The sequence below is a fragment of the Lacerta agilis genome, chromosome 6 (genome assembly GCF_009819535.1).
Source record: "Lacerta agilis isolate rLacAgi1 chromosome 6, rLacAgi1.pri, whole genome shotgun sequence".
Classification (NCBI taxonomy): Eukaryota; Metazoa; Chordata; class Lepidosauria; order Squamata; family Lacertidae; genus Lacerta; species Lacerta agilis.
Window position 1 is genome coordinate 48,407,878 of NC_046317.1, and position 23,084 is coordinate 48,430,961.

Below are 23,084 nucleotides of genomic sequence, written 5' to 3' on the forward strand. Positions count from 1 at the left end.
ACTACTACTACTACTACTACTACTACTATTATTATTATTATTATTATTATTATTATTATTATTATTTCACCTTTCTTCTTCTACATGTTTTAAACTATAAACTAGGTAGCAGTAGTCTCTGTGTATACTTTGTGCAGTGACTAGTGAATTTAGGTGATCAGAACTACTAATGACATTGCCATTACATACCCTCCAACATTTCTCCGATGAAAATAGGGACGTCCCATTCCATAATGATAATTTTACTATTTATGCCCCACACATCTGACTGGGTTGCCCCAGCCACTCTGGGCAGTTTCCAAGATATATAAAGACAAAATAAAACATTAAACGTCGAAAAAACCTCCCTATACAGCATGCTTCCTCAACCTCGGCCCTCCAGATGTTTTTGGCCTACAACTCCCATGATCCCTAGCTAGCAGGACCAGTGGTCAGGGATGATGGGAATTGTAGTCTCAAAACATCTGGAGGGCCGAGGTTGAGGAAGTCTGCTATATAGGATTGCCTTCAGACGGCTCAGGGGGGGTCGGATAACTTCATACCCTCCAACATGAAAATAGGGACATTGTAAGAAAAAGTGGGATATTCGGGGATCAAATCAGAAACCGGGATGGCTTCTCTAAATCAGGGACGTTCCTGGAAAATAAGGACACGTGGAGGGTTTGTCATTATTATTAAGAAATACAGGCCTCTGCCCCAATCTTAGATCATCATTCCAAAATTTAAGCTTCCCCGTATCATTATTCCTTAGTTGCAATGGAAACATGGCAGGCCTTGCTTGCATTTTTCTGTGTATGATGCTCAAGAATTAGGGTGACAAGGGGATAATCGGCAAGAGGATTAATATGCAAACATCTCAGCAATAGGCCAGAGGGTGAAAAGCTTCAAAGTCCTGTTTTAGTCTTACAGTTCATTTCTTTGTCTCTCTTTCTGTAAGGCAAAGTGTGAAATTTAGGCAAAAAAGTTACTCTAATGATAAGGAAGAGATTACATGATACAGTGAGAATCCTGTGGAAGTAAGTCTTATTGTGGCAAAGGAAAAAAGAAAACTAGAAAAACTAGAAAAAAACACACATTTCTCTTGCCCAAGGACTCCCATTCCTCAACCTCAGCTTGAAGCACAGGTAAACAGGGTCAACACAGAACGTTGCTCCTTCAGAGGGAGCATCTGCCCTGGATAAAGAAAAATCATGGTGAACAGAGCAAAGGCTGACATCTCTGATCATGAAAAGTTGTGCTTTCCTTCCATCTCATCACCTCGAGGTTTAGCATAAATAAATCCATGCTTGCCTATTCAAAATATTTACACTTTGTTGACTGAAGGAGCTAAGCACAATATATAATTAAAACTAATTCCCATATACCGTATTTTTTGCTCCATAAGATGCACTTTTTCCTCCTAAAAAGCAAGGGGAAATGTCTGTGCGTCTTATGGAGCGAATGCATGGTCCCTGGAGCCAAATTGCCCAGGGGGGAAAGGCAGATCCTGCTTTTTCTGTTTTAGAAAGAGCTAAAGGCTAACAAGAGGGAAAGAGAGTGTTGAAAGGAACCCGCTCAACAGCTGATTGCAGGAGATCGGGAGGGAGATAAGAGAGCTAGCTCCCTTCCTGCCCCGCCCAGGCCCCTTGCACAGTAGGATCCTGGGAAAATGAGGATCCTGGGAAATTGAGTTTTTCAGCCATTTGGGGCTGTTACTTTTCCTCTTGCTTTCTATGACTTGCTGGTGCTTACTGGTTTGCTTTCTTCTTGCTTCCTATTACCTACTGGTGCTTACTGGTTTGCTTTCCTTTTGCTTTCTATTACTTGCTGGTACTTACTGGTCAGTACTGGTTTGTACTGGTGCTTACTGGTTTGTACTGGTTCGCTTTCCTCTTGCTTCCTATTACTTGCTGGTGCGTACTGGTTTGTACTGGTGCTTACTGGTCTGTACTGGTTTGTACTGGTGCTTACTGGTTTGTACTGGTTCGCTTTCCTCTTGCTTCCTATTACTTGCTGGTGCGTACTGGTTTGTACTGGTGCTTACTGGTTTGTACTGGTTTGCTTTCCTCTTGCTTCCTATTACCTGCTGGTGCGTACTGGTCTGTACTGGTGCGTACTGGTGCTTACTGGTTTGTACTGGTTCGCTTTCCTCTTGCTTCCTATTACTTGCTGGTGCATACTGGTTTGTACTGGTGCTTACTGGTCTGTACTGGTTCGCTTTCCTCTTGCTTCCTATTACTTGCTGGTACATACTGGTTTGTACTGGTGCTTGCTGGTCTGTACTGGTTTGTACTGGTGCTTACTGGTTTGTACTGGTTTGCTTTCCTCTTGCTTCCTATTACCTGCTGGTGCTTACTGGTCTGTACTGGTTTGTACTGGTGCTTACTGGTTTGTAAGCAATGCTTTTCCCCCTTTACAAAAGCTGCACAAATCTGAACTGATCCTCAAAAAGCAGGGCTTTTCCCTCTGCAAAAAAAGCTGCAAAACTTTGAGCTGATTCTCAAAAAACAACAACAACCATGGGTTTTAGAGGAGGAAAACCAGAAAAATATTTTTTTTCTGGTTTCCTCCTCTAAAAACGAGGTGCGCCCTATGGTCCAGAGCGTCCTATGGAGCGAAAAATACGGTAGTTGGTACGCTTGCCAGGCAGAGGTGGTGAATGGAACTTCTTTGTCTGAGTCACTCTCAGGATGCATCTGTTATGTTAACCTGGGAGATGGACAGATGCCGGAGCTTAAAATAATAATATAGAATAATTCTCGCAATTTGCCCAGAGGGCCACCTTGTCACAGGCTGAGCGTCTGCTCTTTTTGGGAAAGCAGAGACATCAAGGTGTTTTCAAGCTGAACATTTCTTAATGCCATTTTTTTAAAAAGGAATTCAGGAGAGATTGGGGAATTGTACTATTGGCAAAGCTACTTGGGAAAATAAGAAGATAAGACAAGCTAGTTGGGTCAAGCCATCTAGTCCAGAATCCTGTTCTCACAGTGGCTGACCAGATGCTTGTGAGGAGTCTGCAAGCTGGACATGAGAGCAACAGCACTCTGCTCACCTGTGATTCCCAGCAAGTGGTATTTAGAGGCAGGTAAAATGTAAAAAGGGAAAGGATCCCTGGACAGTTAAGTCCAATCAAAGGCGACTATGGGGTTGCAGTGTTCATCTCGCTTTCAGGCTGAGGGAGCTGGCGTTTGTCCACAGACAGTTTTCTGGGTTATGTGGCTAGCATGACTAAACCGCTACTGGCGCACAGAAGACCGTGACAGAAGCCAGAGCGCACAGAAATGCTGTTTACCTTCCCACTGCAGTGGTACCTATTTATCTACTTGCACTGGTATGCTTTTGAACTGCTAAGTTGGCAGAAGGTGGGACAGAGCATTGGGAGCTCACTCCGTCATGGGGATTCGAACCGCTAACCTTCCGATCAGCAAGCCCAAGAGGCTCAGTGGTTTAGACCACAGCGCCACCTGTGTCCCCTTGGTATTTAGAGGCATACTACCTCTGACAGTACCAGCCCAGGAAGTTTTTTCACTTAAGGCAAAACAGAAAATGGCCCCCTCCCCCCCGCCCCCTCCACTGTTGTCTCTGCCTGAGGTGATTGGAAGTGGCCCACAGAAGCCCAGGCAAGCTGAAGGAGGCGGAAGATGAGCAGGCAGCAGCAGAGGGGCAGGAGGAGGCAGGCAACAAGTGACAAACACAGGAAGCAGCAAGCAGCACATTCCTCAAGGCACAGGTCTGCCACCCCTTCCAGCTGCCCCCAGCCTGCTGCCTGAGGCAACTGCCTCACTGTGCCAGCCCTGACAGCAGAGGTAGAGCATAGCCATGTTTAATTTTTTTCACATGCAAGAAGTTTTTGGCAGGGCCCAGGGAGGAATCCAACATGCAGACCTCCTTGTCCAGCACGAAGTGACATTACCTAAGATAAAGTTGATACTGCTACAGGTATAAATACGGCCTCTTACTCAGCCCTCTCATGCCTGAGCACTGAAAATCCTATTCTTACTTCTTCCACCACCCACACTTCTAAGATTGGAGAAGCACCCTTCCAAGTCTTTATTTATGAGCTAGAAATAAACCTAAGCTTCCTGATGTTCCCTCTTGCACCCTGTACCAACTTTCGTGCTTGCAATCACAGAAGAGCAGAAAATACGCAGACACTATCCCAAATGACTGGTGATGCCAGAATCAGAGTTCTTTCTTCTTGAGTCCTGAGTGACTGCTCTGACAGTTGAGCTGTTTCAAGCCCTAGACAGAAGCTCCAATTAAGCCAGCAACATTTGCTCAAGCACCGAACAGGACCAATTTCCTATTTTATCCTCCACATCACCCCAGGATGGTTACTGTCTTTTGCACATTTCCACACACACACATACACACCCCCATGCTTCTTTACTGCCTCCACTGGGAGGTGAGATGCGGATGATGGGTGGATAGGTAGGGGCTGGGGAATGCAAGCCTTGCAGCTGTACGGCAGTGGAGATACAATACAGGAGGCCAAAGATAGCCTCAAATATTATCTCCAGATATGGGGCAGTGCTTCAGGGAACAATTATCTGTGATGAGTGGCAATATTAACCACCACTTCATTGTGCTAATTTGTGTCCATTGTGCAATAACACAGAATGCCATAAAATGTTCTGAGAAGCAGCAGATGAGTTGATAGGCATGGGGCCTGCTTTTAATAATTAAAGTCAACTCTGGACTTAAAAGTGATTTCACACCAAGGAGACTTTGAACCTCGACAGAATCATGAAATGGACCAGGTCCCCAGCTTAGACAAGAAATCAAGACAGCTCAGTCTAAACAAGCAAAGAAATTTCAACATCGTCCAATGGGACAATGTATATTTTATGACACAAAAAATGTATGAGTGAGCCCAAGGGAAATACCAATAGGTACAAGATGGTTTTAATAAGAGTTGTTTCCCATGCTTCAACTCACTTGCTTTTGATTGGCTTTGATTCTACAGGCAGTAGAATCAAGAGGAAACTCTTCTTCTGGATGGTAGAACATTGGTTGGCAAGTCAGGAGTCAGAAATCCAAATGCTCTCCTGCCACACACACACCTGAAGGCAGAAAACTAGTGGCAAAGAGAAGTCTAGTATTTTCCCTGGCAAGTTGTTTTCCTACGGCAGCAAATCTCCTCCCTGCAGGAAGCATCACACCATAACCTTAATGGCCCCTCCAGGCTTGTGTGTTTTTTTGTGGGCACATCCTACATGTCCCTGATGCAATAATAGAGCATTAGTGCTACATTCAATTGCATTTGCATTTAAAGGGAAGCCATACTTTCCGAAACAATGCAAGCGTTGAAATACAGCCATCCTTTGAAATTCACACTTCTCTGAATTTTGCGATGCAGTTATCCAACCAAACAATATGTAGAAAAATGCACATACTAGAGTAAAGTGTCCATAAAAATGCATATATTAGTCAGTGAAACATACAAAAAAATCATCATTTTAGGGGGAAATATGCATATATCAGGCAAAATTGAGCATACTAGGAGAAATTTCCACTAAAATGCTAATGAATTTTAATGAAGACTAAAAAAAGAAAAAGAAATTGTAAACTCAAACAAGCAAAGAAGAATTTTGCACCCCATACAAGTCATTACAGCAGCACAGTCAAACATCTTCTCATGGGAAATAATACAAACTTCCAGGCAATTTTCCCACACAGCCCCCTGCAGCTTCAGGAGAGAGAGAGAGAGAAAATACATCCGTTAAAGAATATTTTCATGATTTAATTTTGTAATTTCTTATATATAAAAACTAAATAATTAAAAGTGACATTTTTTTAGTTTGCTTCTCATTCTTTTCTTTTCTTCCTTCCTTCAAGTTGCACGAATACCTAAGCTGCAGTCCTACCAGGGAATAAGTCTCATTGAATTCAATGGGACTTACCTCTGAGTAGAAATCCATTTAATCTTTATTTACCTGGTGATTTATGAGCTTTGGACCCAAGTAGCAGCTCCATAATGCCAGACCTCAGGCAGTCTTTCCATTGGCCTGCTGTAGCTTCTCAGTCTTTTTAGTGCACTAGATTAAGCTGAGGAAAGTAACTTATTACAGAGAGGGGACTAAATGCAATTTGGTACATCCTGCAAGTTCTAAGCAAGCACCCACTGAGCTGACTGAGGGCAGAGTGGTTTTAGTGTGGCAATACCTTATTCACCCGAATGGACCAGCCACAAGTACAATAGGCCCAGCATGCCCCTTAAATTTTGAGTTTTCCTTCCCTTATCCCCTGATTATTTTTTTCTCCCAGTAGAGAAGCCTCTCTGAGGATTTTCCAGCTCAGCTGTACTTTTTGCTACATTTCTTTGAGCTCTGTCCTTTCCCGCTGCTAGAGATATGCATTGTGGTTTGCTGGTATAATCTAATTTCTAGTTTTGGTTTCTCAAGACTGGACTGTCTTGTATAACTTCCTAAAAGCACACACACGTACACAGAGTAAATGACAAACCAAAACCACATTTGTTCATTCAACAGTCAACAATTAAAGTGCATATTAATATAAAATGTACCTTCTTATTTTATAAGCATAAATATATCTCTGAATCATCCGCCTTAATCAAAATCTGAAAATGAAATTTAGCTTAACCATGTGTAATTTATTGCAATCTTCTCTAATGAAAGTTGTGATTATAAAAGATAACTGAGGGGGATGTGAATGCTTTAAATTAGGATTAATTAGTTTTTTGTCAGCATTGTACAAAATTAGGACATGATTGCACATTCAACCTTCCGCAGGCAGAGCTACAAATGAGGGGTGGGGTGGAGGGGGGACTAGTATCAAGGTCAATGGTTCTCTTTTTCTTCTCTCCCCATCACTGGCCAGTCCTTGGCTAGACTCACACACACAATGAGGCATTGATACATCATGGTAACCTACAGATGGCTAGATGCATATATAGCTATCATTTTGATATATGTAAAATGTGTATGTATAAAGGCACACATGAATGTAGATATGTGTTTATTTGTGTATGTATATATGGGGTGGGGTGGGGAGAGAGTGAGAGAGATGCATTTTATATAAATATATCAAAATAATCTCCATATATGCACCCAAGATCTCAAGGTGATGCATATTGGGAATAAATAAGAAAATAATATACAAATACATGAAATCAGAGACTAAAAGTGATTATATAAAAATAAAAGCAATTTAAAACCTCCAGTCATCCCCACAAACATTAATATAGTCAATCACCATTAAAACAACCGTCAGCAAAAGCCAGCGAAGAAGATACAAAATAGCAACCAAATGATTGACAGTCAAGGTAAGTCTTGAGCTGGTGTCAACGAGATACCAACGCTGATGCCAGGTGGGCCTTCCTGGAAACAGCATCCCTTCAGTCTGGGGCTACTGCTGAAAGGCCCCATCTCTTGTAATAGCCTCCCCCCCCATACTTCTATAAGACGAGACCGTCGAAGGAGGGCCCCACATGCTGACTTATGGGTCTGGTTAGGTTCATGCTGGAAGAGTCGTTTGTTAAGTACTCAACCATATATGGCTTTATATGTCGAAAGCAGCACTTCATAGTGGACCTGAAAACATACCAGAAGCCAGCGCGGCCAGAGTAGAATCATTGTTATATGATTGAACCCTCAGTCTGGCCACAAAATTTTTTTGCAGCTGCAGTTTCCAAACCACCTTCAAAGGCAGTCCCAAAAATAAGAGTAATCTAACCATGAGGATACCAGGGCATATACTACTAAAGACAGGTTACCAGCATCCAGATAAGGGCGCCTCCACTCCAGTGACTATAATGGATCCAGATGTGCCCCCAAGCTATGAACCTCCTCCATCAGTGGGAGTGAGACCCCACCCAGAGCTGGTAGAATGCCACTTACCCAGACAGCAGAACCACCCACTAACAGTATCTCTGCCTTATTTGGATTGAGCTTCAGTTTACTGGCTCTCATCCAGTCCATTATCTCAGGCAGGCACCAGTTCAGTGCATCCACCAAAACAGCTACCAGCAACGAAAAGGAGAAGCAGAGATGCGTGCCGCCAGCATATTGAAGACAATGCACTCCAAAACTCTGGGTGACCCCACTCCGTGGTTTCATGCAGATGTTCAATAGCAATATTCCTCCAGCACTACTTTATGGAGTCACCCATCTAAGTGGTGCCAGAACCATCACAAAGCAGCACCACCCACCTCCAATATAGCCACTTCAGAAGGATACTATGGTTAATAGCATAGAAAGTCACCAAGAAATAAAGGAGAATCAACAGCAAGCTCTCCCAGAAGCTAGCTGGGATGAGAGGAAGAGGGAAATAGTTCATCGAGCATCTTTAGGGACTTGAAACTTGCTCAGTTATACTGAGTGGCTAATACTGGCAGAATGGAGTTGCTATCTCATGCACTCACAGCAGCTAAGTCAACAGCCCAATACCTATAGCAGGATGTGCTTGTAAGGGTACTCAGGAAGCAAGTCATATTCATTTGCCTTTTATTTTTGTCTCTTTCCTCGCTTTTAGCTGCTTGTTGTTTGCACCCATCAAAGGCTCCACTTATAGGCTCATAGCAACCTGGACAGCACAGCATCCTGTAAAGCTCAGTTGGTTAGAGTTGGAATGTTGCCTGCACCACACATACTAATAATATATGATATCCATGTTGCTTTGCTGGGCAATATACAAACCCCTAGTGGTCTTCCATGTCATAGAAGGGAAAGCTGTGCGGGTAGTAATGTGGGCTGGCCTCACCAAGCCTGCATTTCAGGAGATGAACCATTGAGGTGAGAAAATTGAGGTACAAAGCAGGGAAATCATTTGCAAATACTGCCCAAGGCATCAGAGGCAGAAAAGTGGAATTAAATGCAGATTTTGATCACCCAACATCTTTCTAAGACCAGACCTGTTCCAGTCAAAAATGAAAATAAATGCAGATACATACCTCTCTCCACTGTTTGGTCTCTATGCCCTGAGTATACAGCACACACACTGCAAAGGGAAAACAGCTCAGCTCAGTCACTGGCAGAGTGAAGGCAGCATAGTGTGTGTTACCCAAATCCATCACCAGCTTCTGCAAAAATAGGAACCCGGCAAACTTAACTATAGCCTGATTCCCCATTGGTGATGGGGAGGGGGATCCCCACGTGCCCCCAAAATCTGCTCCAGGGTTTAGGGGAATCCTTTGGAGAAGTGTGGGAGGTGGGGTGCTTGATGGGAGAGGGGGGGATCAGTGAAAACTGCTTCACTCCCCCTGTTCTGCTGATGAAAGATACTTTCATTAGCCTAAGGCACTGATTAAATATGACCCATGGTATGTGGACAGGTGGAAGTTGATTTCTGTAGAACCAGCCCAAAGTTCTACCCACCTGAAAGGGAAGACCATCTCTCTCCTCAACCATTTTTCACCCTCTGGCTCATGGATTTGCTTGTTTTTAGAGGCCCCTCAGAAAGCAGCCTCGACATTCTATTATGGCAAATGCAAACACAAAGGCCAGTCTCTCATGGTTTAGCAAAGGAACTATAGAAATCAAAACTAGATCTTAAGGTGTCTGTTTAAATTAGCCAATAATGATACCTTCATTAATGTATTTGGCTCCCTTTCAAATACTCCCCATTAGCAAAAGCACGGTGGAGATGTAGAGAAGATTAATGAGGTTTTAATGAAGAGCCGCTGCCAAGGCACCGGCAAACTGGCTGGCAGCAAAGGCTGCCGCCCCACCAAAATTTGATCAGGATCTGTTGCTTGTCCTCCCTCATCTGTGTGAGCTGCTAAGGATGCTGTCTGTGTTCCCAAAGGGACATCTCAAAGAAAATGGCATTTTGCAAGTGGAGCCACCAACCCAAGTGGAGTGCTCCTCTTTAAGGTTCTAGACAGACAGACATGTTGCCAACCAGGAGTCAATGAATCCAGAACACCATCCGGCAACTTCAACTTCAACTGATGTCAATGGCAGAACTAAATTTATGTCTCAGAGGTTAAAATCAATGGGATTTAAACTGCTTAATCTTGTTCATCATGCCCAAAGAGTGTGGTCTTTTATTCACTCCTTTAAAGCATTTAAAAACATTTAAGAAAGAAAGAAATTTCTAAGCACGGGGAGGGGGGAATCTAAGCAGTGTTAGACTCCAAGAATCCATGCATTTGAAATGTAATGCATGGAGTCTACAATAACCTCTGTCAGCTAACCACAGAAGCCCTGTAGCCATACTATATTATACAAAGCAGTGAACCTATATAGAAAATGTACATACGTGGGTCAGATTTGGAGAAAGTATCCTTATCAAGAAGATTTCTGAAATGAAAAAGAGAGAGAGAAAGAATTACACAATTTCTAGTACAGAGCAAAACTAATAATAATAATAATAATAATAATAATAATAATAATAATAATAAAACCAATTCAATTTAGCCCAAACAACAGAAGCCTTTCTACCTAGAATAGCCTAGTGGCCAGCCTGGGTGGGAGACACCAATCCAGAATCTGACAATACTGTCAAGGAAGATGCTCTGACACACAGTGGTATGACTTTTCTTTTTCTCATAACAAATATCCAATATCAATAACATTCATTTTCCAGTTTCCCCCCTCCCTGTTGACTTCCCTCAGCTTCCATTTCTGGTTTGTTATATAAAATGTTACATTCTGCTGTTTCAAATTCACTTTCCAAAGCCTTATCCAATCTTCAAATTGTATAATATGACCTATGCCCTGTGCCCACTTAATCATTACCGATTTAACTTCTTTGTCTTTAGTTTCCCATTCCAAAAGTATATTATAGTCCTTCTTCAATAGTTTGGAATTATTGTCTATAATATCCCTTTGGAATTTGGAAGCTGTGTAAGTAAATCCTCTCTTATTGTCCTCTTTAAAGATTTTGTTTAGTTGCCTGTGATGCAACCAACTCTGAAAATATTCCTTTATCTCATCATAGTCTTTAAGTTTTAGTTTTCCTTCTTGCTCAGTTAATAGATCTCTGTACGTTGCCCATATTCCTTTCTTTGTTGATGCTTTGGATGATAATGCCTCAACTATATTATAAATCAACAGCACCCAAGTGTGTGTTTCCTTTCCACAGAACTCAACCTTTCCAATGCAGGCAGTGGCCCATATTATCTCTTGGTATAAAGATGATGACCTACATCAGGATAGTCAATGTGGCACCTTCTAGATATGGTAGACCCCAACTCCTATCATCTTTGAATATTGGCAGAGCTGGTTGCAATTGATGGGAGAGGTAATCCACAATAGTTGGAGGGTGCCACATTGGTTATCCCTGAGCTATGTACATGGCAAGTTATGTCAGTGCAAATATGAAAGAATGGAACTGGAGGGGCTTCAGCAAACCTCAAAATATACACAACTAGCTGTTCAAGAAATCTAACAAACAAACAAACCCAATGGTTATAATATATACAGTTTGCTATCATTATTCAAAATGGTGTCCAATGGTATCTACACATAGACAAAAACCTGCTCCTTGATCTCAGAAAACATCACAGAAAACTGAGTTACAATATCTTAATAAGTGTCCAAATAATAATACTGATAATAACAAATTTTTATTTATACCCCACCCTTCCTGGTTTAAAAACCGGGCTCAGGGCGGCTAACAGCAAATATAAAACTTTGATTAAAATGCGACTTAAATGCACAGTAAACAACAACGTTCCAATATACAGTCATACCTCATGATACAGACGCTTCTGGTTACATGTTTTTGGGTTGCGGACTGCGAGAAACCCGGAAGTACCGGAATGGGTTACTTCCGGGTTTTGTCTCTCGCGCATGCGCAGAAGTGCCAAATCATGTCGGTGCCTGTGCAGACGCAGCACTTCAGGATGCGAATGCTGCGGGTTATGGACGTGCCTCCGTCACGGATTATGTCTGCAACCTGAGGTTCCACTGTACAATAGTAGAACAGCAGTCTTCTACTTGGCATTGCTCAGGAATTCTACTAAACTGAAAAACCAGAGCAGTTTTGAAAGGTTCAGTTCACCATCATGATTCAAGATGGTATCCAACTACATCCAAGCTTAGATGAAAACCTTCTCCTTGATCTCATTGTGAAAAATTGCATGTCAAACTGTCAAACAGCTTCAAAACGACTCTCCTGTAGTAGCAACCAGTTCCATAGGCACATTCAAAGAGTTTATTGCTCGGCTAAGTTGTTCCCAACTTTATGGAGATCTAAACCCCATTTGTGCATTTGTGATGAATGCATCTGGTCTTGACGTGGGGAGGGACGCACACACAAGCCCATCTCGACATTCCTGCACATTCCAGCTCCACTTCCCACATCCAGCACAAACATATCATAGGGAGATGCTAAGCACATTCAGGTAAATGTGCTTAGAATCCTCCCAGCAGTTGGGAATCTTGTGCTATCAGGGTTCCTGATCAAAGGGCAAATTCTAAGCACGTTTACTCAAATGCACTTTAGAATCCCCCTTCAGATCATCATACTGAATGTGGAAATGTCTGAAGTGGAGCCAGCACACACAGGAGAATTGGGGCAAGGCTCCATGTGTGCCCCCTCTCCCTCCCCACTTTAAGCCTACACGTATTCACCCTGAATCCACAAAAAGGTTACACAAAACATTTATGCTGAATGTAGACAGAATGTTGATTTATTCTTAATGTAGACCAGAATGTTGGTATGCAAACACCTTGTCCTCCAAGGTATTGATTTATTTATATCAATTATCTTCCCCACTGAAGAGCAGCCACCTCCTGTAGAGATTATGGAGATTTTAGGACTTTTTCTAAAGATATTAGGGGAAATGAATGGTTGATAGCACAAAGGGACTAAATAAGGGCTCATATACTGGATTCACCTGTGAAAGTGTTTGTTCTGCATTATTGAGTCCATTCTTGAATTGCCTCCATCTGGGAATGTTATGGAATGAAGACAATGCAAACAACAATTCTATGTTCTGCTGACTTCATTTTGTAAATAAAATATGGTCGTAGTGGAGTTTTCTCTTTAGAAGCAATAAATGATGTATCACAGAATAATTCCATACTGAAATTATTCCTGCCCTATGCAGACTGCACTTGCCATGCTGACTTATGTGCAACTGAGGTTGGTGCTGGCTGAGTGGTCCTCTGTGTAGATGATGTGTGCAATTTGGACCATACTGAATGCATCATCGCTACATGTAAATAATGCCCTATCTACAAATGGACTCTTGTTTAATATGCACAGAGGGGAGGAAAAATGCTGCAAAAATAATTTAAGAAATTTAAATTAAATTTAGATGAAACATTTGTTCCATGCCAGGTTCCCACTTAGACATCTTTGTGTGTTCTATGAATGGGAAAGTTTGTCATACATTTTACTATAACAGGAATTTGTCTCAGGGTTTCTGATACTAGCACCCAATGCGTCTGAAAGTTTATAGCTTCAGTTCCTTCAAGATCCCTTCCCTCCCTTTGGCCATTTGATTAATGCACAGTCCTCAAGATGACAAGATTCTGGGAGCTGTCCAGCACTTGTGGTGCTGAATGCAGCCAGAAAAGTCTGCACTTAAGATCACAGAACTGTAGGGTCGGAAGGGACTACAAGGACCATCTAGTCCAATTCCCTGACGATGTAGGACTCTTTTTGCCCAATGGGACTTGAACCCACAACCCTGAGATTAAGCATCTCCTGCTCTACCAGCTGAGCTATCTCAGATGAGCTGCTACCATAAAAGTTAGTGGGATCTTTTGCTGACTTGGATGAACTTTGGATTGGGCCCTAATGGCAGAGAGTGTCGGCAATGAATAGAGGAGATAATGAAGGATTAGAATGGGCTTAATAGCATTCCAGTTTCAGAGCCAGAACTTCTCTGAATGTTTCTTTCAATAGCTTATCTTCAAAGCACGCAAGAGCACCAATTAAATGTAAGGAGATATGCAGACTGAGTGCAGAGGGAGCTTGCTTTAACTCACTAGCATACTCATTCCAGGAAACGATATTTCATTGCTTTAGAGACAGGCTCAACTTCAGGGAATGCAGCAGGTCAGGCTGTTGCATCTGGGCAATGAAGAAAGTTGCTTTGAGTCAGCACAACCATGTGGTTCAGTAACAAGGGAGATATAAAGAAGCCATAGTATTGTTTTCTCTTGATTGCTGTCAGTGAGCAGGTAAGGTGTGTTGGTGGGATTGCAGAGGGCACTGAATACCAGTCCCTGACTACAGTAAAACATGGAGAACCGAAAACTGCAGTACAGGAAGCTACAGAGAGTACTAATTACTGAGTGATTCATCCACTGTAATTCTTTCTAAACACTCAGAAGATTTAGGGGCATCTTGAGAAGGATAATCTATCCCCTTGTTTTAGGAAGTGACAACCAGTGATTAAGTAAGCAGAAAAACTCTACTTGGCCTGTTAACACCCATGGATAATGAAATCAGAGGGGCAGAGAAATTCTGGGGAAGCTGTCAGTTTTTGTTGTAATTCCTTGGGCTGCAGGAGCGTAAAAGGAGGGTGGGACTGGAGGGCACGACTGCAGTAGCCTTTTTTGTTTTGTTTTTTGGTGTGACACTTTCCTGGCACTTTTTGACGTGCGATGCAGACAGCTGGTCCTACCTTGTACACTTTGTGCACTTGTCCTCTCGCAAAAATATGGATGTGAAGTAAGTCTCCAAAGACGGAATATATGCAGTCTCGAGCAATGCCCTGCCAGACTTGTTTCTATGCATGTGCTCTGGTTTGCAGCAACTGGTGTTGAAGCACATAGTACTTTAGAAGTGATTTATAAATAAAAAGTAGAGTCTTCTTTTTGACAAGACTGAAAAATGTGGAATCCATGAGCCTCTAGCTGTAATGCTGCAAGAATGCTTTGGTTGAGTAGGATGTCCTGCCCTGCAGTGACAAGCTGCAATTGCTTGACAACGATGTGCAGAGATGGTAGAATCTGTGTGGGTGGCCACCGCAAATTACCTGAATGACCCGTTAAGCGTGAAAAGCATACAGAAAAAGGAAACCCCCTCTTGTCCCAAATGAGACAGAATAACATGCAAGGAATTGGCTGCCTTACATGCAGCTCACCCTGGAGCAGAAGAACGAGAAGTGAAGCAGAACTGAAAACAGAACAGTGTGAGAGCAAGAGAAGGAACTGAAAAGAGAAGGAAACCAAAAGACCAGAAATTAGAAATATAATAATTCCAATCAAATAGGGACCATTTGTCCTTCAGACAGTAGCGCTGGCCTTTTGATGCTACCTAAAATACCACTCTGCTCTCAATATTGGTTTCCTCAGGGAGTTCTTGATACATCACCCTCTTCCCTCCCTCCATAGTGTCTCTCATTCCTGCAATAATAAACAGCCCATTGGGATAGAACAAAACCTCCTCCAGTCTCTCCATTCATTGAGCAGCTATGACTTTCTGCTGGAGGACAGGGCTTGGATAACGATCCCGCCCCCATCTCTCCCACAAAATAAAATAATACTCTATTGGCAGGGTAAGTCATACAAGGGCTGCCAAAAAATACAAAAAGATTCACTGCACATGAACTAAGCAGATTGCAGCTGCATCACACTGCAAGGATGGGAAGGGAACCTAGTTCAGAGCTGATGAAGAAAAGCAGGTAGAGGAAGCAAGGAAAGTATGAGACGGGTCCATGGGGAAGCAGCAGAAAGGGTCAGACAGTGAAGCTTCCAGCCCCAAAGGGAAGACTTAAAATGTCTATTGAAGGCTCTCAGTCCTGTCTACCCAGCTATTTTGTGTTATACATCAGTAAAGACAATAACAGTACAGTATTCAGTCCTCAAAGCCTTAGTGGAACTCCCTGGTTCACCGGACCCACACTCACAGAAGTGTATAGCAAAACAAAACAACAACAAAGCCAGGCACTCCTTGGTCAACATTAGGCACTTTATAAATAATAATAATGTCTTTTGAGAGAACAGGAGACCTGTGAAGAGTGGGTGGAGCTAGAGAAGCAAAAGGTCGTGATTGTGGGTGTATTGGGATCTAAGAGTGGAGAGGTAAGGTGGGCAAGGGCCTTGGGGGTTTTGAAGGGGATGGCGAGAAATAAAGGGAAACTAAACACCTCTATTTTCTAAAGCATCAGGCCCAAATCAGGAAACCAAATTAAGACCCAACTAGGTTATCAGAGGAGATTGTGAGGACTAAGGAAGGTTTCAAAGCACTCTGGGACTGGTGACTGAAGACAATAAATGGAAAAAATCTCCGGAATAACGCCTCTTTGAAATCTGCTTCCACAAGGGTCAGAGGGAAGTCTCCCCAAGTTGCCCTACATTGGCCCATCTAGTCCAGCATCCTGTTCTCACAGTGGCCATCAGAAAAGAAGAGAACAGGTACAGTAATCTTTGTTGGGTGGTGGTGGCTACAACTAATGTTCAGAATGCCTTTCTGCCAGGAGTGCATCGTTGGTGAATGTTCTTAATGGGATATGGAAAATGAAAGAGAGTGAAACTGAATGTCAATGTAGTCTCTTCACCACATCAACAAATAGGGGAAATGAGACACCAATCAAAGTGTCATTTGTGAATAACAGCCCAAGCCACCCACATTTCTCTCCTGGGTGGTTCTAGCACTCTGACAAAAGCTGTATGCTGACAGCTTCTCATATAGACAGACAGAAATGCAAACCAAAGGATGTCAATTTCCTTCTCAGCTAGACACTATAGATCTGGGTCACTGAAAAGGCAACAGAGCCTAGTTTTCAGAACTTTAAGATTATGGAATTATCTTTCAATCAGCTATTTGTGTATGTAACCCAAAATTGCTCATGAGAGAAACAATGAGCAAAAAGAAGTTGTGAGTTTTGGGGACATCAGCTTTCCAAGGATTTAAAGTCCACAGAAGTACAGTCATCCACAAGGCCTCATTACTGAAGTCACTGGAGGAAGAAAATTTAGATGGTTAAGGCTAAGGAGCCTGGCAATAGTGTACAGTGTAGTGTGACAGAGATGCTAACCTGGCCTCCTAACCTGACAGGTGAGTCACTGCTGCTTACCAGGATTAGACAATGACTGGCATGGTGCGGTGCAAACACACCACAAGCAGAAATAGATTGACTCCATTGGTGCATTTGCACTGCACTGTCCTCACCACTGCCTCTCCTCCCAGAAGCAGCAACTCGTCTGCTGGGAGGTCAGGTAAGAGCCTTTGCCCCACTGCGCTGTCCACTACTGGAGCCTGGATGTCCCCTCTTCACACAACTAGGAAACACATTTTGTTCACCCAAAACAATCCCAGTAGCAAACACAGGCTACGATGCTGCCACATATGTAAGCCAACATATACCCCATGGATTTTGTAGATATCCAACCTTAAATTTATAAATTCAATTAATAAGCACACAGAGAACACAGCTGAGCTATATCTAGGGGATGGGAAGGCATACATTTCAAAAAGGCACCAGTGCATAAGAATTTTCATTCTTTAAACAAGGTCTGTACTGGATATTCCCTAATTTCAATATTCACTTTGAAAGAAGCACATTTTTGTTAGGGTTTTAGAGGCTGACGGGTACGTCATTTTTGTGACACTGTTAATGATGTAATTTATCATAATTATTTTAATGTTTCTGTTCATTATGCATTATGCTTTTATATTCCATTAGAATCATAAAATCGTAGAGTTGGAAGGGATCCCAGGGATCATCTGGTCCAACCCCTTGCAATGCAGGAATCTCAACTAAAACATCCATGACAGATGCCCACCAAACATCTGCTTAAAAGCATCCAAGGAAGGAGAGTCCACCACCTTCTGAGGGAATCCAGTCCATTGTCAAACAGCTCTTACCATCAGAAAGTTATTCCTGAAGTTTATTTGGAATCTGTTTTTTTAAATCCATTGGCTCAGGTCCCATCCTCCAGAGCAGGAGAAAACAAGCTTGCTCCATCTCCCATGTGGCAGCCCTTTAGATATTTGAAGATGACTCCTCTCAATCTCCTATTTTCCAGGCTAAACATATCCAACTCCCTCAACCATAAGGCTTGGTTTCCAGACCCTTGGTCATCTTGGTCACCCTCCTCTGCCAACATTCCAGCTTGTCAATATCCTTCTTAAATTGTGGCACCCAGAATTAGACACAGTATTCCAGGTGTGGTCTGACCAAGACAGACTAGAGCGGGACTATTACATATACCGGTAGTCACACTGTTGATTCATGTCAAACATGTGGTCTGAAACTGTGAAGAGCTGTCCTGAACCTTCCAACAAAGTAAGCAGCTCTTCAACACATGGAAGGAAACTCAAAACAAGGCGAGGCAAGTCTTTTTTATTATTGGAAAATATCTGAAAAGCTATCTGTAAGGAAGTTGAAGCATGCAGGGGAATCACCCTGTGTTTGTGAAACAGACTGGGAGTCTGAAACCAATGTTTTGGCTGGTAAATTCCAACATCCAAACACTCCTCCTACTGGCTACCTAAATGCAGGACAGTGGAAGAATCTTTCTTGTGAATGCCCCTCCTTCTCTGATGCACACTCTCCACATTGCCTCTTTTCTCTCTCCCATGCTCTCTTCTGCATATCTCTATCTTGGGACCAAGCCACCTGTCTGTCACCATCCTTCTCTCTTTTCCACTGCATCTCCCAGCAATCTCTCCCCACCACCACCCTAATCCCCCCCCCCCGTGTGTGTGTTACTGCAGCCCTTTCATTCTCTCTCTCCTCCCATCTCTGTCTTTCTGTTCCTGCTTCCCCCTGCCCCTCAGACAGATACACATACTGTTCACAATTATGCTTCACTGCTGCAAGAGCAATATGATGCTGTGCTTTCCAGACTCAGTGTGGTGTGGAGTGGCTTGAAATCTGGAGGTGGGTGGTGTTGAGCAAGTTACCAGATGTCACAGATATGTTCTCAGAGTGTGGATGCTTGGCACCATCCACAAGGTATTGGCAGACCAGAGGAAACTTAAGGTTTGCAGAACTACCCCCCACCAAAATAAAACTTTTAGAAAAACCTTGAGTGTGGGGTTGAGATAAAGTCAGCTCAGTAAAGGCTGAACATGCTCAGTGGGCACAGAACACTGATTGACTGCTGGAAGGGAGGAATGGAAAAGGTAGCAGGGAGGAATGGACTATCCCAGCAAAGGGCATAGCTGGCTAGATTCCTGAAGGGAAGCACTCCATGTTGCAACATTTCATGGAACAAACTATATCATGCAAGCATGTTGTGAAACTAAAGTGCCCACTCTCAACTTCTCAGGGGGTGGAATATAAACAAAATGATTCCTCTTCAAAGCACCGCCATGCTGCAAATAGGCTTGCCATCTTTTCACTGGCAGGGCTCCTGTGCCCCTTGAAACCTGCAGGCCAGGTTGAAATTCAGGATTTTTTCCCAGCATGGAGAAAACAGAATAAGAAAATTATGCCATGCAGCTGCCAGGGACCAAGCTTTTGTCAGTGAGGAATCATGACCACTATCAGCAAACTATATAATGTGATGACAAAAAAATAAAATAAACTCTACTGCAAGGGAGAGCCAGCCCATTTTATCTTTGTGTTGTGGTTTGTGGTCATTCTGACTGCCAGTGCATTTCAATACGTAGAACGCTATTTGCAAAAGAAAGCCTAAATCCATTTCAGTGGAACATAATTCATCACTATAATGTGCTGGTGATTGATTTACAACCCAATCCTTTGCAAATTTACTCAAACATAAATCTCTCTTACTTCCATGGGGCTTGCTTCCTCTGTAAGTGTGCATAGAATTGCTCAACACATATATCACCCTCGACTCCTAGGGGCCACTTTGCCCCCCCCCCATAAAATATTTGAGGAGGCTGCACACAAGTTGCTGGACATTGCCCAACTTCCAATCTCCTGTTGTAGGTACAATAATGTTGCATTAACGCCTGCCTTGGAAGCAGTGCATCAGAGGAACTTTTGCTCTGCACTTCTCATAAGAACTGTGCAATAACACGAGGCCCTCTAATGAGCTCTTTAATTTTCTCAGACTCATAACTGTGCTTGCATCCCTCTACGCTATCAGCACTTCCTGCTGCAAAACTTTTTCCTCCACTTTCCTCTCGCCTTTGCACTTTACAAAGGGTGAGAAAGTCACCCTAAATATGATGACATGGCTGAAAATGTCTCTCCAGTATAATTTGTTTCCACGTTCCATGCAGTTCTGCTCAACCCTCTGTAATACAAGGTGCATAATTGCCTCCTTCTCCTGGGTTAACTCCAGACAATTAAGCCCATCGAAGGCATCAGCTTTTGTCATAAACAAAGTACCTTGTGATGATCTTCTGTTCTCTGTCACAAACTGCAGGAGAAAGGCTGTTTTAATTCTCTCCAGTTACTTTCCACATTTCCAAAGGGCTTCAACTTTGCTAGACTTTTTAATTGCTTCATTATTCACTCTGGATATTCTCTCCCTGTCATCCCCCCCCCCAAAACAACAACTCATGGTTCCATGTGTAAAGTTAGAAAATAAGCTAAGACCCAGCTACCAGAGTTGCCTTCTTTTGTAAAATCTGGTACAAAATGCATTGGACAAAAGCACTACAGCTGGTCAATCCATTTGATGCTAGTCTCACTTAACATTTATACTTGGGAAATAATATTTGTCTCACTCTAAGTTGTCTTACAGTAGTGTCTAATGCGTGGGGAAAGACACATCTCAAATTAATGTCCCAATACTTAATGGAATGCCTCTGTTGACAGGAACCTGTCCATACCCTTAGATCAACAACTGAGACCCTTCTCCAGGTAGAGGAGCCAACTTGGCCCCAGACTGAGGGGGCCCAGCAGCACACACTGCTTGACCTCTGTCCGCTGCTGCCACTTTCTAGTGCTATAGTGGTGACTGGGCCAGGGCCTCCGCCAAGGGGCCTCTGCTGGGAACATGCTTCTGCAGCGGCAGTGGGGGTGGGGCGGTGGAACATGGGTGCCCACGTCCCGTGGAGATGGTGGAGGCAGAGGCCCCAGCCCAGCCACTGCCACTGCCACAGCCCCAGAGAGCGGGAGGTAAGGCAGTGGTGGTGGCAGGCAGAGGCCGGGCAACCACAGTGAAAGTTTTGTGGGTGCCACGACACCCAGGGCCCCCCTGGAGATGGCACCAGTGCCCCTGGGTACCCGCTCTGAGGGAGATTCAGAGGATTGTGACAAAAGAGAGGGCATTTTCAGTAGTGGCCGCTCTGCCATCTGTGGACACTCCCCCCAGTGAGGACCACCAGGCAGCAACTTTATATTAATTTTGGATTAGTCCTAGGATGAAGGGTGGTAAAGAAATTTTGATGCTGATGCTGATGTGTTACTGGGAAGCCAAAGTCAATTGTTCTCTGCTTGTGCATGTGTCCCCACATGTGACAAAGCTCTATGTCTCCACTTGGCTAGGGGTACTCTCATAACTGCAATCGAGCCCTGCCATTTAGTCCCACAGGGAGTAAAGAAAAAGTGCGGAAATGCTGGCTTCAGATGGAAACAGAGGTGATAGCAATGCCAGGTTTATTGCTGTGCTAACTCAGAATTTCAAGTGGGGGAAAGTAGATTTTGTAGGCTTCTACATGTCCCTTCATTACTGCACCAAGAAGGAGCTGCTGGATTTCTCCCTCTGTTGAAGCTGCAAAGGGCATCTGGGAAAGGCAGCAAGAGGTAATTGGAAATGGGCTAGAGCTCAGTGGTAAAATCACATACTTTGCCTCTGCTTCCAGCCCTGTGGAAGCCTCCTGTCTGCAACAGTGAAGGAGCTGCTACCAGTGAATGTCTATGTAGACACAGAGAGCCAGAATGATCAATGGGCTAACTTGATAAAGGGCAGCTAGCTATGCAAATCGCAAGAGATAAATGAAGTTCTACCAGGTAATAACTGTAGTCTAACGAGGGGAGAGGCGGTTAATACCACGTGCTTAACATTAATTTGTGCTTGATTTAGTGCTGCAGAAATTAACACTTCTACAAGATCTACTGGAGTGTATGTATGTACAGTATATAACTTGAGGGAGGGAGGGTGGGTTTTGAGGGTAAAGTAATCTGTATATGACTAAGGAGGAAGGAACACCAGTCTTGTACATCTAAGCAGGAGGGGAAGGGGGGAAGTCCTTAGAATCACAGGTCTTCTTTTCTCTTTGAAAAGTGAAGCCAGGCTGAACAGATCCAGACAGAGCTCCCAATTTCACCTGATCCAGTAACAGCAGCAGCAGTAAAATGTAGTATTAATTTATTTGCCACTTACTAAAGCAAAGTAGCAATCCATCAACAGCTGGGAATTCAAAAATGCAGAGGGGAGGAGGAAGAATTATGAGACTGCTCCTCAGCTGGTACAAAACAGGGAACCTATGTTGTAGCGAACTGTGTTTCCCCTAAAATATATCAGACGAATCTATGACATACAACCCAGATTTTGCAATTGCTCACACAGTATATAGGCCAATTCTATTACTATTAATATACAATCATAATAAATAAGAGCAAAAGCAGTTTCTTGGCACACTCTGGCTTTGGGAGGAATACAATGTAGGAGGACCAAGTCACTGGTTACATCAGTGCAAGGATTTCTTCTTGCGCAATGTAATGTTCTCCTTCTCTCCCCAACCCATTACCTTTAAAATCCATTCTTGGGGTTCCCCCAAACTTCTGGAGCAGATCTGAGGATGGCATTGCGTGCATACAGGGGGATGGGAAGTCATTCTCCTCATGCAATTATTTAGTTGAATATTGCCCTTCATAAATACCATTATTTGCTCATGCCATATTTGGGATCCATTTCAAGTGATTGTGAAGTTGGTTCTGAATTTTGACAATATAAATTCATTCTAACATGTTATCTCCCCTATTTCTACTTTGGATTTGGTAAAAACTTAATACAAAATGCTGTTTTATCTTCAGCTTTATGTTTACTCCTACATGAAGCTTTCAGTGTGTTTTATTTTGCTTTTCCTTGATGAGGTCCGCAGACTGAAAGAGCTGGCCTCCATCAGCCTCCCAGTGGCCCCCACTTAGGAAGGGATGCCAGGGTGAAGGAGTAGTTACAGGTAGGTAGCCGTGTTGGTTTGCCATAGTCGAAACAAAATTAAAAAAATTCCTTCCATTAGCACCTTAGAGGCCAACTAAGTTTGTTATAGGTATGAGCTTTCGTGTGCATGCACACTTCTTCAGATACACTGAAACAGAAGTCACCAGACCCTTATATATATATATATATATCTTAATTTTGTTTCGACTA

The 23,084-nt window shown here is 43.1% G+C and overlaps 1 protein-coding gene across 1 annotated transcript in view; it reads right to left on the reverse strand.

Moving 5' to 3' along the window:
- Nucleotides 1–23,084, reverse strand: part of LOC117048537 (copine-5) — a 130,127-nt gene that overhangs the window by 81,427 nt on the left and 25,616 nt on the right. The window contains exons 2-3 of the mRNA XM_033152491.1: nt 10,201–10,241; nt 8,891–8,937 (exon numbers count right to left, since the gene is read on the reverse strand). Coding sequence (XP_033008382.1) covers nt 8,891–8,937; nt 10,201–10,241 — 88 coding nt within the window. The remainder of the gene's footprint in view (nt 1–8,890; nt 8,938–10,200; nt 10,242–23,084) is intronic.